Source organism: Arachis ipaensis, chromosome B02 (genome assembly GCF_000816755.2).
Source record: "Arachis ipaensis cultivar K30076 chromosome B02, Araip1.1, whole genome shotgun sequence".
Classification (NCBI taxonomy): Eukaryota; Viridiplantae; Streptophyta; class Magnoliopsida; order Fabales; family Fabaceae; genus Arachis; species Arachis ipaensis.
The window spans coordinates 88,237,531-88,255,678 of NC_029786.2; the positions used below are offsets into that span (position 1 = coordinate 88,237,531).

Sequence of the window (18,148 nt, forward strand, 5' to 3'; positions counted from 1 at the left end):
GGTATCAGACCATCAATGAGAGAGATATTTTCACATACAACAGCCAGAGCATCTCTATGGAAAACACCTAACCCATCATCCCATTTACCAGAGGTATAAGCACAAGCACCAACATCAGTATATTTAAGAGAATCACTAATGGATTCTTCATTCAAGACAAGATCATGGCCTTTCACATATGAGTGAACGTTTCCCTCATGATAGGTCATATTTGCATAGAACTCTCTAACTAAGACTGGTAGACATGTTTTTTGATTTTGAAAAGAGGGTCCCAGTCCAGAAATTGAAGATTATCAGTAAAGACAAAACCTTTCTTTTTCGGTGATGGTAAATTAGCCAGGAAAGTGGGACAGATAGTTCGATGAATGACAACACCCTCATAAAAATCATTGTTCATGGCAGAGCAAAAACGGTGAGGGTTGTAGTTAGAGTGAGAGGTCATAAATTGTGATTTGTGTTCAAAAAGGATCAATGGAAGGCTCCTTAACCGATTTGAGAGGGAGATGAGGGTTACCTCTTTGAGAACGTTGAGGAGCTGACCTTGGCTTAGGTCAAGATGGTTCAGGCGCAGGCTCCTCAGTAGCTGGACGCTTCCCCTTCAAAGTGCTTGACCGAGAGGGAGCACTGGGTGGAGCTGACGGCTTGGAAGAAGAAGGATACCTTGGAGTTGTTTTGGTGCATGCCATTGGATCGGTGCGACGAGGAGAGGTTGGAGGAGAGGGTGATGGTATAAAAGTGTGGTCTTTGAAGCGAGGAGAAGTTCTAGATTTTTTAGGGAGTTTGAGGATTTTGGCCCTGGGATTCTTTTGAATAACTATTTTCTTCCTCATTAGTGTGAAGCAAGGGTTTCACACAATCAAGACACTAAAGGTAGTGGGGAGGAAACGAAGAGGTTGTGAAAGGAGTTATAAAGAGAGAGGTTTGATAACTGCAATAAGAAAGAGGTTTCTTGAAAACATGCAACTGCATCACCTATGACTAGACCTTGAAAAGACGTGACATCATTAAAAAAATTTGATTCTATTATTAACAAATAAAATACTAGGTAAAGCAGAACTTATTTTAAAATGAAATCTTTTTCACTAAAGGACAAAACATAAGTCATACATGGATGATGTAATACTCATTGGGCCTAGAGATGATAGAATTTAAGGAAACATATTGGACCACGAGAACTCTGAACTAAAAGGTTGGCCTAGAAGATTCAGATCTTACCTTTAAGCCCAGAAATTAATATTCAGGATGATGGTTCTTCATTTGTCCAGAATTGTCTTTTCTCAACCTGAGAGACAAAACTTCAACAAACACATCAGCAAGTTTCAAATAAGGAATCACAACTCAGAATGCCTAAATTAGTTCATAATTTACTAAATTTGTCCTCAGCCAGAGGTTTGGTGAAAATATCAGCTAATTGATCCTCTACTTTAACAAATTGAATGCTAATATTTCTTTTTTGAACATGTTCCCTTATTAAGTAAAATCTCACTTCTATATGCTTAGTTCTTGAGTGCAACACTGAATTTTTGGAAATATTTATTGTACTCATGTTATCATACAATAAGAAAATGTTATCAATATTTAATTTATAATCAGCAAGTTGATTTTTCAACCAAAGAAGCTGGGAACAACAAAAGGAGGCAACAATATACTCAGTCTCAGCAGTGGATAAAGCCACTGTGGGCTTCTTACTAGACCAGATATTTAAAAACTTTCCAAGAAAACAACATATGCCTGACGTAATTCTTTTATCAACTATATCTCCGGCAAAGTCTGCGTCACAATAACCAATTGCAGAAAAATTGTTAGTCTTGGGATACCATAAACCAAAATTGGATGTACCATGAACATATCTAATAATCCTTTTAACTGCAGAAAGATGTGACTCTTTAGATTGTGATTGGAATCTGAAACATATTCCAACATTTTGTATTATATCAGGTCTAGAGGATGTTAGGTACATGAGAGAACCAATCATGCCTCTATACCTAGTCTCATTAACATCTTTCTTAGCTTCACCTTTTTTTAACTTTGAGTTAGGATGCATGGGTGTTCCCATGGGTTTGACATTTTCTATACCAATTTTCTTAACTAGTTCTTTGACATACTTTTTTTGATGAATAAAAATTCTATTTTTAATTTTCTTTATTTGAAGCCCAAGAAATAAGTTAAGTTCATCCATCATACTCATGTCAAATTCAGTTGTCATGAGTTTTCCAAATTCAGCACAAAGGATTTCATCAGCTGATCCAAAAATAATGTTATCAATATAAATTTGGACTAGTACGAAAGAATCATTTGAATTTTTAATAAATAAAGTAGTGTCTGTGGTGCCTCTATGAAAAGAAAAGAACTAAGTCTTTCATACCAAGCTCTAGGAGCTTCTTTTAGGCCATAAAGAGCCTTTGAAAGTTTGAAAACATGATTTGGAAGCTCCTTACTTTCAAAACTAGGTGGCTGAGCCACGTACACTTCTCTATCTATTACTCCATTCAAAAATGCATATTTCACATCTATTTGAAATAATTTAAAACCACAATAAGCAGCATAAGTAAGAAGAATTCTTATGGCTTCCATTCGGGCAACAGGGGCAAAGAATTCATCAAAGTCTATTCCTTCCTCTTGATCATATCCTTGTGTCACCAATCTTACTTTGTTTCTAGCTATGCTTCCATCTTCACCCAACTTGTTCCTAAAGATCCACTTGGTGCCGGTCACTTTCTTTCCATTTGGCTTTAGAACAAGTGTCCAAACTTGATTCTTTCCAAATTCACGAAGCTTTTCCTCCATAACATTTACCCAAGAGGGGCCATCAAGTACTTCTTTGATGTTTTGAGGCTCCATTTGAGAGAGAAAAGCTAGATTTGATTCTTCATTTGCTTTTCTATTGGAGGATTGAGTTTTGATACCTTGAGAGATGTCCCCAATGACAAATTTCTTGTGAATAATTCTTAAAAAATCTCCACTCACGGGGTCTAGTGGACTTAGAAGCATATTCGGTCACTGAAGGATCCAAGGAACTGGCATTCTCAGGAATTTTGCCTATTTCAGGAGACAAAATAGAATTGTCTCCTACAGGATCTCCAACAGCAGCAATTTCATATTCAGGTAGCCCAGAAGTTTCTTTCTTTTGATTTTGGACTTCTCCTTTGTTGCCTTCAACTTGAGTTCCTGCATCATATTCTTCTAAGATACTTTGAACCAAGTTAGTATCACAAAAGGTAACATGTATGGACTTCTCAATGATTCTAGCATATTGATGGTAAACTCTATAAGCTTTGTTAGTAGTAGAATATTCTACTAACAAACACTCATATTCATTTGGATCAAATTTTCCTAAGTTTTCCTTGTTATTCAAAACAAAACATTTGCATCCAAAGATATGTAAGTAATTTAGATTTGGTGGGTGACCTTTCCAAAGTTTATAAGGTGTTTTCTTCAAAAATTTTCTTATGATTGTTCTATTTAGAATATGACAAGCCGTATTGACAGCTTCAGCCCAAAGAAATTTTGGAACATAACTTTCGCAAAGCATAGCCCTTGCCATTTCTTGAATGCTTTTATTTCTTCTTTCAACAACACCATTTTGTTGTGGTATTTTTGGGCAAGAAAAGTTTTGTGATATTCCAAATTCCTCACAAAAGGATTCAAATGATTGATTTTCGAATTCTTTACCATGATCACTTCTAATGGAAGCAATCTTTAAATCCTTTTCATTTTGAATTTTCTTGCTAAAAACCTCAAAAGTCGAAAAGGCATCATTTTTATGTTGCAAGAAATAAAATTCAACCAAATCTAGTGTAGTCATCTACTATTATCAAACCATAATGTTTGCCACCCAAGCTTTGAATTCTTGTTGGACCAAATAGATCAATATGTAGCAACTCAAGTGGTCTTTTAGTTGAGATCTCTTCCTTTGATTTGAATGAGCTTTTAGTTTATTTTTCCATTTGACATGCATCACATGTGATATCTTTGTCAAATGTTATCAAAGGAAGACTTCTCACTAGACCCTTTTTAATGAGCTTGTTTATTTGAAACATGCTTGCATGGACTTTTCAGATTCTTTGAAATGAAAACAGGCTACATTTTGGTTATTTAGTTAATCAAGAGTGAGACCATACACATTATCACAATGATTTGCTACAAATAGCACTTCATTAGATTTTTCATTCACTACACGGCATTCTAATCTTTTGAATATTACCAAGTAACCCAAGTCACACAATTGACTAATACTTAAAAGATTATGCCTCAAACCATCAACCAAAAAGACATCATTAATGAAAGTAGAATGATTATTACCTACTTTTCTAATAGCTACGATTTTACCTTTTCCATCATCTCCAAAGGTCACAAACCCTCCATCATACTTGTTGAGTTTGATGAAAAAGGTTGACCTTCCCGTCATGTGCCTAGAGCATCCACTATCCAAGTACCACATATATTTCTTCTTCTTAGATGTTAGGCAAATCTGCATACACTCTCAAGTAACCTTAAGTATCCAAATTGATTTGGATCCTTTGAAGTTAATCCACCTTAGTTGCCTAAGTGCATTAAAATCACAAACAACATTGCCTAAGTGCATTGAAAAGATAAAAAAAAATCTTAAATAGAATTAACTAGGATCTTTGGGAGATTTATTTTTAAAGCAATGGTAATCCGTAATTCCATATTATATATTTGGATTTGACTCAATAAATTTATAATTTATATATTCGATAAAAATATATCTATTGGGATCCTTTAATTTTCTGTTTTCTTATTGTAAGTCTTACTATTTGTTTTTTTGTTACAAAACTCCTACTACAATTTTAAATACAAAATTTTAATTATTTACTAATTAGTTGAATCAATTCAATTCTCTCCATATTATTTTTTACTTTATTTTTGAAAAGGATTCTATCATGCATCTTTTATAGAGTATAAAATTTTCACTCAATATTTAGCTACAATCACTGAACATTTTTTTTCCATTCTCGTATGTCATGCTTGTTCATTCACTACTTTTCTTCATTCTCTTTCTTTTGAAATGCAATCAATGTATTCAATTTTTTTTCAATTTTATACTCAGATAGACTGAATATTCACCCACCTAATTTCGATAAAAGGTGAAGTCGAAGCTACTCGATCATTCAACAAGGACAGTTGGAATCTAAGCATTGATCCAACATGTGCTGATTAATAATGTTCTTCCATGTTGTTATATCGAAGTTTCTCTTATTTTGAAAGATCAATAGGAATTGAACTACTGGAGATTGCAGGAAAGTTAGTTCTTTTAAAATTTATGATAGTATGAATCTCATATAGCTGATACTTTTAAAGAATACATTTTATTCACCTTTGATAATTTTGTGAACATCTCAAATTTTTCCATTCTCGTCAAGCCATGCTTGTTCATTCACCTCATTTTTTCGTATCTTCTTTTCCTCGTCCCCTTTCTCTTAAAATTCAATCAATGCATTCATTCTTTTCAATCTGATACTCATATAGACTGAACATTCACCCATCTAATTTCGATAAAAGGTGAAGTCGAAGCTACTCAATCATTCAACAAGAACAACTGGAATCTACACGTTGATCCAACCTGTGCTAATCAATCATGTTCTTCCATGCCGTTATATCAAAGTTTCTCTTATTTTGAAAGATCAAAAGGAATTGGACTACTGGAGATTGCAGAAAAGTTAGTTCTTTTAAATTTATGATAGTTTGAATCTCATATAGTTGATACTTTTAAAGAACATATTTTATTCACCTTTGATAATTTTGTGAACATCTCGAATTTTTCCATTCTCGTCATGCCATGCTTGTTCATTCAGTTCATTTCTTCATAGCTTCTTCCCCTCGTTCCCTTTCTCTTAATATGCAATCAATGCATTCATTCTTTTCAATATGATACTGATACTCAGATAGACTGAACATTCACCCACGAAGTCAAAGCTACTGAATCATTCAACAAGGACAGCTGAAATCTACGCGTTGATCCAACCTGCACTAATCAATCATGTTCTTCCATGCTGTTATATCGAAGTTTCTTTAGGAATTGGACAACTGGAGATTGCAGGAAACTTAGTTCTTTTAAAATTTACGATAGTATGTATCACATATAGTTGTTACTTTTAAGGAACACCTTTTATTCACCTGGTCTCCACAACTATATGGTTTATATTAATCATGATGCAACTTTTCATTGTGAGTTTTTCTTCCCTTTGTCATTGTGCAGTGAAAATTAATTCTACCATTCCAAGACAAGAAAATAAAAAGCTAAATTCAGAAGAAAAAAATGAATAAAGCGCCAAGAAGATGTGTTGTTACATCAAACAAGAAAAGAAAAATTAAAGAATCTAAGGACACTAGACAAACCTTGAAGATATGTCATCAGTGTTTGAAAAAGGAAATAGCAGCATTTGTACCTTGCACTACATGTAGAAAAATGTATTGTATGCGGTGCATCCATCAATGGTATGGTAGTTTATTATATTTAAGCATTATTGTTATGAAAGGTTTATGCACATTTGTTCATATCATTTATAATGTCTTTTTAGAATATAACTAGGACAAATTTCGGGTCTGTTGTACTTTCATACTAAAATTGTCGAATTTTTTCTTATATAATTTTTGTTTGGAGAAAAGTTGTTAAGAAATCCACCATCCAATTGTAATTTGCAGAATTTGCTATGCTTCTTTGAACAATTTCGGTAGCTCACATCTTGACATTGTAGACGATGCTTGTAACTAATTCTCGTTTTCTCATAGGTATCCCAATATGACAACAACAGATATTTCATTAAGGTGTCCCTTATGCCGTAACAACTACAATTACAATGTTTGCTTGCGTTCAAAGGGAATCTTTGAGGTTTGTTTTATTATAGTGAAATTAAAGTGTTACATCTTAAACATACAAAAAAAGTTTTTATGAACTCCTGTTTTAACACATTGATTTTGTATCTACTATCAGACAACTACAAAGGACATCACATGTACTAAAAAAGTTCAGCATCTGGTTTATATGATCAAGTTAGTCCTTCCATTTATAAAATAAATTTGTGAAGAACAAATTCAAGAGCAAGAGATTGAAGCTAAAATACAATGTATTTTATTAATTAAACCCCAGCTATGGCTTCTTTCATGCATTTTTTAGCAAAATCACTAACAGGAAGCTCTGATACTATATCAGGAAAATCATATTATGAGCTTAAGATACCACAATCTCCTTGTAGTGATGATGAGCATATCTATTGGTACATATCCTCCTCTAGCTTTATATATTAGAATGATTCATAAGATTCGTATGTTATGTTAAAAGTAAAGTGCGAGCTTCTCATTCCTCTCTTTCCATAACCTCCTCTGCTAGGGCTAAGGAAAGTGTAGTGCCTCCTCTGTCTTCATCGTGCACTTGTCTGTTTTCTATCGTGCCTTTTTTTCACTTTACTGTTTTCAAACCTTGAAAACCTTTACTTACCAAAAATGACAACCAATAAAGAAGAACCAACTATCCAAAATAGTAACCTTGCAGAAGAAGACAACGAGCCAATCATACTCTTTGATAACAATGACATTCATGATGCAATAGAAGGATACAAAAATAGCTTGGTTGGAAGACTACTAACAGAGAAAACAATCAACACATCATGGCTGCAATCAGCAATGGGAAACATATGGAAGAACCTGAAGGATTAAGAGTGTTGGAAGTGAAATCTAAGATCTATCAATTTTTCTTTAACAAGAAAACAGATATGAAAAAAGTACTAAAAGGAAACCCCTGGACATTCCGCAACTCATGGCTAATATTGAAAAAATGGATAAGGGATGAGGAACCACCAAAAGCAAGACTGGAAGAAGTTGAGATAAAGGTACATTGTAAGACGTATAAACTGGGGAGGAAGATTGCAGCCATTGCAGGCGAGGTCAAAGACTGTGAGATCTACGAAACAAGCAGAGACCACATCAGATTCATCAAAGCCAATGTAAAGATCAACATCAAAAAGCCACTACAAAAAAGAGCCAACATAGGGAGCATTGAAGATGGACTACTATGGGCTGATTTCAGGTATGAGAAACTACCAAGCTTTTGTTATTACTGTGGCTTACTAGGACATGAGGAAGTTAACTGTGAAAAGGCCACAAAAGATGAGATAATAGGAAAAACCAGTGCCAAAAACCTAGGACAATGGCTGAGAGCTGAAGAAAAAGGAACCAAAGTAAATGTAGCCAGTAGCCAAAAGCAGAACAAAGAAAATCCTGAAACCACACACCACACAAACATTCAGAAGAGGTTCAATGACATGTTATTGGAGAAGCTGGCAGGCCTAACTATGACAGAACCAAATGGTTCAGTTGTAGGAAAAGACCATGACCAGCCCCCTGTGCTGGGACAACCCCTGTAAAGGGGGACCTTAGTGATACCAACAAAAAGGAAAAAAATAGCCATCTCCCACCTCTTTTGGAAGTGGACACCACCAAACAGATAGAGCAAAATAAAGGAAAAATGGAGCATAACCAGGAAGTTAACAAACCAGAGGAACAAAAGCAACTCCCACTCGAAGAGAACAAAAAAATGGAAAAAAAAATGGAACCCATGAAACCCAAAGTCCTCACTGCAATAACAAACAAAACAGATGACAAAATCAAACATGATACCCGCACATGGAAGAGAAAAGCCAGAAGCGCACCAACAGGTCAAGCAGAAGGGAAAGAAAATGTGGAAACCATCCCAACCAAGAGAAAGGCGAAGGATAGTGATGATATGCTGATAGAAGCACCACTGGGCAAGATGCCAAAAAGGGAACATACCACAGATCAAATAGCGGCAGCGGCTGCAGAGTAACCCTGCCGAGAACCATGAAGATCATCAGCTGGAACTGCTGTGGGCTTGGGAATCCATGGGCAGTCCGAGATTTAAATAAGCTCATTAGAGACAAAGGACCCAACCTCATTTTTCTCATGGAAACGAGGAGAAAAGAGAATGAAGTGATGAGACTTAGATACAAAGGGGGCTTAAACAACATTGTGGGAGTGGACTGCCAAGGAGAAGGAAAACAAAGATCAGGAGTGCTTGTGCTACTATAGGACAACACAGTTGACGTGTCAATTAAATCACTATCTTCAAACCACATAGACATAGAAGTAACCATGACAGAATCTAGAAGACAATGGTAGGCCACAGGTTTCTATGGATGCCCAGAGACGGAAAATAAACAAAAGAGCTGGGACCTCCTAAGTTCTTTGGGACAAACAACATTTATGCCTTGGATAGTTTTTGGGAATTTTAACCAAATTCTGGGGCAAGAGGAGAAATTTACTGGGAACCTGGTAACTTACTCACAGAGTCAGGGTTTCAAGGAGGTCATCCAAACTAATGAACTCCATGACCTTGGCTTTGCTGGACATTCCTTCACTTAGACAAATGGACAAGCAGGGGCAAACAACATTCAAGAATGGCTTGATAGCACTCTGGCAACTATTGACTGGAAGGAAGATTTTTCTCATACATAGTACAACACCTGAACAGATATAGATCCGACCAGAATCCAATTCTTGTCAACCTAGAAGGGGAGAAAGCAGGAGCTAGAAGAAAAGTCCACATATTCCGTTTTGAAGAACTTTGGCTCACTAATGAGAACTGTGAGAAGATAGTTGGTGAAACTTGGAAAAACAATGGGAGCACAGTAACAGAAAGAATCCAAAACTGCAGCAGAAATTTGGAAACCTGAGGGAGAGAGACTTTCGGTGACAGACCAAGAAGGATCAGAGAAAAGTAGAAAATGCTTCAGCACTTAAACTCTAGCACTCAGGATGAAGGAACAATAACAAAAACCAAGGAAGTAGAAGCGAAACTTGATGATTTATTGAGAGAATAGGAGATTCATTAGGCACAGAGATCCCGAAGTAATTGGCTTCGACATGGGGACAAAAAAACAAAATATTTTTACCAAAAAGCTTCGCAAAGAAATAAGAGAAATAGGATTGAAACCATCCAAGATGATGCTGGAACAAGATTTAAAGAAGAGGAAAGTATTGAAAGAGTGATGGTGAGCTACTTTGAATCCCTGTTTGGGTCAGAGGCCATGGAAGGCTCAGAAATGGTAGTAGAAATTGTGAAAAACAGACTAAACAGCTAAGACATAGCTTTCCTTGAAGAAGAATTTACATCCAAAGAAGTCTACCAAGCTCTAAAGCAGATGCATCCAACCAAAGCCCCAGTCCCTGATGGGATGCCAGCTCTCTTCTATCAGCGAATGTGGAAAACAGTTGGAAAAGAGGTTACCAAAACAGCCCTGGAGGTATTAAATCAAGCAGCAGACCCTTCCCCCCTAAACTCAACCCATATATGCATAATCCCCAAAGTGAATACTCCGAAGCATACAAAGGACTTTAGACCCATATCGCTATGCAACGTTATCTTCAAGATCATTACCAAGACTATAGCAAATCGACTTAAAGTAGTCCTTCCAAACATAGTGAATGAATTTCAAAGCGCATTTGTGAAAGATAGACTGATAATTGATAATGGTATAGTGGCCTTTGAGATTTTTCACTATATGAAGAAGAAGGTGAAGGGAGAAAAAGGTTTTGTTGGCATAAAGCTGGACATGGCAAAGGCTTATGATAGGATTGAGTGGGGTTTTCTAAAGGAGGTCCTGAGCTCTATGGGTTTTCCAACCAAATGGGTGGAACTCATTTGGAGATGCATCTCAGTGGTTGAGTTTTCAATCCTCATTAATGGAAACCCATCAAAACCCTTTAAACCATCCAAAGGAATTAGGCAAGGGGACCCAATATCCCCTTACTTATTCATTTTATGCACTGAAGTTCTGTCTGGAATGTTAATAAAGGCCCAAAACAGCAAGCTTATAAAAGGTATAAGAGTCCCTAGAAATGCTCCAGAAGTAAATCACCTCTTTTTCGCAGATGACAGCATCCTCTTCTCTAGAGCCTCAGACCAAGACATCAGAGAAATTAAAGAGACCCTAACCACCTACCAGTTAGCTTCGGGACAGAGAATAAACCTGAACAAATCTGAGGTTTTGTTTAGCCGAAATGTACCAACCAATAGACAGATCCTCATCCAAGAGTGGCTTGGAATTAAGGCTGTAAACCATCACTCCAAATACTTAGGCTTACCTACATTTTTAGGAAGATCTAAAAGAGAAGTATTTGACTTTGTTCAGATTAGAGTCTGGAAGAAGTTGAAAGGTTGGAAGGAGGGGTACCTATCTAGAGCAGGGAAGGAGACCCTAATCAAGGCGGTTGTTCAATCCATTCCGACTTACATAATGGGCTATTTTTTGATACCGAAATGACTCTGTCACCATTTGAACACAATGGTGCGAAAGTTCTATTGGGGATGCAAGAATGGGGAACAAAAAATACATTGAATAGGATGGGACAAACTAAGCAAAAGAAAAACAAAAGGTGGTCTTGGCTTCAGAGATTTCGAAGCTTTTGACCGAGCATTACTGGCCAAACAAGGGTGGAGGTTAATAAAAAATCCGAAGTCCCTCACAGCAAGGATAATTAAGTCTAGATACTATCCAAGATCAAACTTCTTGGACCTTAAAATGGGTTTTGCCCCAAGCTATACCTGGAGAAGCATAAGGAGTGCAATAGATGTCCTAGAGCTGGGAGGCTTATGGAAAGTGGGAGATGGAATGTTGATCAAAATTATGGGATCCCCATAGCTGCTAAACCAAAACGGACACAAAATATGGAGCACAGTACCAAATCTTCAAAAGGATGCTATAGTAAGGGACCTCATGTGTGATGATGGAACTAGATGGGATGTCCAGAAAATTAAAAGCCTCTTTCTACCTTTTGAATCAAAGCAGATTCAAAAAATTTCTATCCCTCTAACCAGCCAGCAAGACAAATATTATTGGAAGTACTCAAAAGATGGAGAGTTCAGAGTCAGAGATGCATACCACCAGTTAATAGAGCACGAAGCCCATCATAACAGCACAGAGTCATCGGCAAGCCAAGCAGAGGATATTTGGAAACAACTCTGAAAAATCAAAGCCCATTCCAGAACTCTCAATTTTGACTGGCGACTCCTGAATAGCTCAACTCCAACAAGGATCAACCTTCAAAAGAGAGGAATTCAGGTTCCACCACTATGCCCCAGGTGTTGGAGGAAAGGGGAAGACGAAACACACCTGATTTTGGATTGTGATTTTGCCCGTGCATTCTGATTCTGCAACCCTCTAGCGGTGAAGACATCTTCCATCCGTGCCAATTCCCTCTCGAACTGGATCAGATCATCCATCGCTGATCTTAGCCATGCAAATTAAAGTCTCTATTGCTATAGCCTGGCAGCCTTTTGGAAATTCCGAAATGAAATAGTATTCAAAGATAAGTGGAGAACCCCTTAAGAGATAGTAGAAGGGATGTCAAAAGCCAATGAAGATTTTCAGAAATCTTGTTTGGACTAGAATCCAGAGTTTAATTTCACTCACCAACCACCTTCTCGGGCTTTAAGTGCTGAGAAGTGGGAATGCCCACCACCCAACCTGTGGAAAATTAATGTTGATGCAGGTAAAGGAGGAGAAAGATCAATTATGATAGGGGCGGTTATCCGGGATTGGTGTGGAAGGGTTGCTGTAGCGATCACGTGGAACATGAAATTGTCACTCCTACCCTTTGAAGCTAAAGCATATGCATGTGCAATGGGTCTTAAACTAGTCCATGAATGTTGCTTTTTTGAAGTAATCCTGGAAAATGATAATATTCATATAATCAATGCTCTAAAGAACAGGAAACATGGCAGAAATTATTTTGGTAGCTTTAATTGCTGATTGTTTTCATTATTCTAGCCTTTTTAGATCAATTTCGTTTTCTCATATTAAGAGATCTGGTAACATGGTAGCACATGAATTGGCTCAATTAGCTCTTATGTATCCAAACTCAGTGTGGATGGAAGAAGCACCTATCCATATCTATAATTTGGCCCTGTTTGACATCATGGGTCCTATTCATGAATGATAGCTACCAACTTTACCTGTAAAAAAAAACATTGTAAGTTTGGTTTCCAACTCTTCTTTTGTCAATAAAACATTAGAAGTAAGAGTGACTAGGTTTCTTACAATTAAAATAGTAGTTTCTATTTACATGTTGCTGAAATTGATTGAAGTTTTGATGTTGAATATGATTTAAAGAATGAAATTTTTTTGTTCTTGAGAGGGGTGCATTCCTTTTGATAGATTTATTTCTAGTATTAGCACCCCTATTTGCAAACGATCTCAAACCAGAATTTTCGGAAGCAAATTGGCTTCTTGAATGTGAGGTACTTTTGTAAAATTTTGGTTTTTTGAAAGAACCCTCATCATTATTTGAGTAGCCCAGACCCGATTTGTTTGGAATCGGTTTGGTTTTAAAAGATGATGCACTTTCATTAAAATATGGTTGTTCAAAAGAAGCATCATTGTTGAGGAAGTATTCAAGCCCATTTTTGTCAAAAGAGGTTTTTGTTTTCGATGAAAAAGTAATGAATTTTGTAAAAGTTTTTTCAAAAACTGCATCCTCTTTTGTCACATATCCCAAACCATATTTCTCAAATAATTGTCTTTGATTTGCAAGTAATTTGTCCAAGTTTACTAGAACTATGAGCAAATTTTGCTAAATTACTATTCAGTGTTTTAATCATTTTATTTAACTTTTCATTTTTAGCAACAAGCTCTTGAGAGAGATCCACAATGTGCTTTTCTTTAAGTTTCTCAAGTTCAGATTTTAGAAATCAATTTTCTTCAATAATATCTAAAGCACATTCAGTTTCCTTCAATTTTTCTTTCAAAAAATCATTTTCAGCTTTCAATATTTCTTTTTCAGATTTGTATTTATTATATTTGTTCAGCAATTTTTCAGAATTGAGGGTGAGATCATCAATAATAACATGTAAATCATCTATGGACAAGTCATAGTAATTTACCTCATCCAGTTGATCCTCACCAGCCATAAAATAGACTTGAACTTCATATTCGAAGTTTTTTTCCTCATTCGAGTCGTTCTTAAGATCTTTCCAAGATGCCATGAGCACTCTCTTCTTTTCTTTCTTCCCTTTGTCCTCTTTCTTGAGTTTTGGGTAGTTGTATTTGAGGGGTCCAGCCTCCTTGCAGTTATGACAAATCACTTTGCTCAAATCTTTCTTGTACTCCTTTGAGCTCGAGCCCTTGTACTTGCCTTTGTTCCTCATTAGCCTTCTAAATCTCCTAACAAAAAATACAAGTTCATCATCTGAAAAACTGTCACTAGATTCACTCTCTTTTGGTTCGACTTTTGATTTAAGGGCTATTTCCTTTTTCTTTGAGTCTTGGCTTGTGTGTATGGTTTCATAAGCAAGAAGTTTTCCTCTTAGCTCATCATATGTTATAGTACTTAGGTTGTTACTCTCGGCTAGGATAGTGGCTTTTGTTTCCCATTCTTTTGTGAGGCTTCTAAGAACTTTTCTCACTAGAGTTTGTTCAGTGTGTGTTAAGCCCATAGCATCAAGGCTGTTGATAATGATTGAGAATCTCTCAAACATTTCATCAATACTTTCACCATCATTCATGGTAAACATCTCATACTCTTTTCGTAGCATATCAATCCTTGTTTCTTTGACTTGTTTGGTACCTTCGTGTGTAACCAGGAGTTTCTCCCAGATTTCTTTGGCTGTCTTGCATCTAGACACTTTTCAGTACTTCTTAAAGTGGATAGCACAGTGTAGCAAGTTAATAGCTTTATCATTCAGTTCCACTTTCTTCTTGTCGTTGTCATTCCATTCAATTTCCTCTTTTGGAGTCACCACTCCATTAGCACTTATCTTTGTTGGAATTTTGCGGCCCCTCACAACAATCTTCTATATGATGTAGTCGATGGATTGGATGAAGATTCACATCCTTTCTTTTCAGTAGGCATAGTTCTTCCCATTATAGAAGGGATTCCTGTTGTTTGACTGACCATTTGTTAGAGTGTAGGCTACTGTGGTTGTGCCCAAGTTATTTGCCATTGGACCTTTGCTCCAAGCGGTGAAGTTTGATTCTTGAGACCTTGACTCTTGATACCAATTGAAGGTTACAAAAGGCTTAGAGAAGGGGGTTGAATCTATGGCCTTCTTTTACTTTATAGATTAAGTATTTAATACCAAACTTCAAACTTGATTTCTGTTTGAACTGTGCAGCAAAATATTTAAGAGACAGTTTTTTTGTCTCATAAATTTTAGAAAACAGAACACCAAAAGAAAGGAAGAAGTTGACACAGTCAAGTATCCTAGTTCAATTGCCTTACGTAATGCAAACTACATCCAGTTTCCACCACAACAATGGTGGAATTTTCACTATAGTCAAAATATTACATACCCCAATTTCTTAGGATTCACACAATCCTATCTGGACACTCAATTTTCTACCTAAACTTGACTTGGTTATGCTAATACCTAAACTTTTAACACTAAGTGCTTATCCAACTTAGCAAGGGGCACCTCAGAGGTACTTGATATAAGACAGAAAATACAACCAAAAGAAATCTGAAATCACTCTTGGCTTTTCTCTTAACTGTTTCACTCAGCCTTTTTTACTCTTAGGCTTTTTCTCAATGTCTCTCTTTCAGCCTTTTACCTCTCAAAGAAGATACAGAAAGATATACATTGAAATTGAAATATAAGACAGTAAAACACGAAGGAAATGATGAATTAATAGCTTAAACACTATGGAACTAGGGGTGTGCATGGTCCGGCCCGGCCCGAAGATTCAGCCCGGCCTCGAACACTTTAGGGGCTAATTTGGTGTGATTTCACCGGGTCTAGGGTTGGGTAAGGGTCTCAAAAATAGACCCGGTCATTATTTCGAGTCGGGTCTAGGCCATGGCTCGGGCCACCCGAACTCGGCCCGGTAGTCCGATCATCATACACAATTAATATTTTGTGTTATTAGTGATGGATGATAGCTATTCTTATATGGAATTTAAGTGTTGTAAATCTTAATATTTTGTTTTATTAGTTATTATAAAACTATAAGTTAATGTTTTATGTTTAAAATGCATAAGATTTTAGGCAAATGCATAATATTGTGTTATTTGTATTGATTTAAATATTTGGTGTTATTAGACAATATTAGTATTGATTATGGATATTCTTTAATTTTAGAGAAGAGGTGGTTCTTGTTATATTTTTCTAAATGAATTTTACCATGTCAAATAATGGTTGGAGTCTTGAAAATTTGGATATTTTCACATGCTAGCTTATAAGAAAGTATCAAGGTAATGTAATGTTAACGGTCCGATTTTCACTCGGTTTTTACCCGGTATAATCGTGGCCCGAAAGTATATAGGTTTCATCGGGTCTAAAGCCGGGTTCGGGTCTAATAAACAGGCCCGGTGTATATTCCGGGTCAGGTCTGGGTTACATCAAATTCTGTTTCACCCGACCCATGCACACCCCTACTATGAACAAAACCCAACAATAGAACTTAAGACTTCATTTTTCATCTTGGCAGAGTGCTCCTTTTAGTGTAGGTGCAATGCTTCCAAGACTTCAAACTTAGAAGTGAGGTTTCACATACAGCTCTCTATTCGGGTTTTCTCTCCTTGCCTTCAACCAGAAACCTTTTTTTTCTTTTGTACCTCCTGTTGAGACACAATTAGGGTTTTTCATCAAGTCAACTCCTTGGACCTTGAGCTTGCCTGGTTCATCCCTTCTCTTTCTTTAATAAACCCTTAAATTAGGGATTTTAACTTTTGAAACATTTGATTGACCGAAGATAACATGACATCAAAAGTGAGCTTACTCAGTGATAATCCAAATCCAAATTATTGAAAATGTGCTTTGGTTCCAAGTAACCTTTTAAGTCATTGATTCATAACAGTGGAAATCATAAATCACTTTCTCTATTTATCCCAAATTGACGTTGCAGAGATGTGAAGAAGAAATGAAGAAATTAACTTGCATGTAAATGGAAATAAATCACCTTTATCCTCTGACTTAGCTAAGCTTGCTTTGATTAGGGCGATTAGACATTTGCTTTTGTGATTTACCTTTTTCTCTCTTTCTTCTCTGGTGAATGAACCAGGAAGAAGCTTTTTGTCTCTTTCTTCATGAATCTGACGGATGAAGCTTTGTGAACGTTGACTTTGGTTGGCTTCAACTTGGATGAATCAACTTGGGCTTGGATTGGCTTGATTTTCCATTCAGCCCAAATGATTTCTTTGCTTCATTTCTTTGGGCTTTGTTTGTGGATCAAAGAACTCACCAACAACCTTTGTTTCTTGGTTTCATTGGTTTGGGCTACTGCTTCTTTAATTTTGGCCTGCAACACTAACAAAAGCAATTAAAACTAATTGAGTGTTTAACCCAATAAATTAATGTTTATCATCATCATTTAAATTAATTATTTTCTTAACTTAACAGTATTCATTATTTCTAATAATAGGTAAATTTTTAAATGGCACCACAAATATTATCTGATGAAGAGCCGATGAATTATTTTTAAAACTTAAAAATCTTTTAATCCTTAATAAGAAAAAATGATTAGATATGAGATTGTACATTTTTGGAAGAAAAGTGAGCGAAATGTCACCATAAATTTTAAAATATTAGATTTAATAGTATTTGTATAGTTTTTTAGAGTCTGCATAATTCTAAAATGTCTCAGAATGTCTCGAAAAATTTCAGAAGACTCTAGAAGATTCTAAAAGAGTATATATGTATATAAAAGTATGAAAAGAAGTATAGAAGCATCTAAAAGTATTTAGATAAATGTGATAAGTTAAATATTTATAATGAAAGTTCTATATATTTGATCTAGACTATTGATTAGATTTAATTACGACTTCTATTAAGGAGGTAGATGGTTATAACTAGAGTGAGATTTTAAATTTAAATATATGAATTATTTGTATCAAATTCTTAAGTAATAAAATATTATTTTTACTAAATATGAGCATTAGGCTGGCTTGATGTTAATTAAGAGTTTAAGTAAATTTAAGTGCCGATATCCTTGTATTTGGTTAATATCTTTAAAATAAATAGACACATATACAAATACACAAAAATATATAGACAACATAAAAATACACAAATTTTATAATGTGTTTAGTAATAATGTACAAGATATATATATAAACCAAATGTTAATTTTACTTTCGTTAATATATTTCATCACTACTACATCAGAAATAAAAATTG

General features: G+C 35.7%; 1 protein-coding gene across 1 annotated transcript; it reads left to right on the forward strand.

The window, feature by feature from the left end:
- On the forward strand, positions 7,629-8,384 carry LOC107627562. The gene has a single exon (XM_016330399.1). The coding sequence runs from the start codon at positions 7,629-7,631 to the stop codon at positions 8,382-8,384; it is 756 nt and encodes a 251-aa protein (XP_016185885.1).

Bases quoted from the DNA above. Each gene is read 5' to 3' on its own strand.
- LOC107627562 (XM_016330399.1), top strand. From the start codon at position 7,629: ATGGCTGCAATCAGCAATGGGAAACATATGGAAGAACCTGAAGGATTA.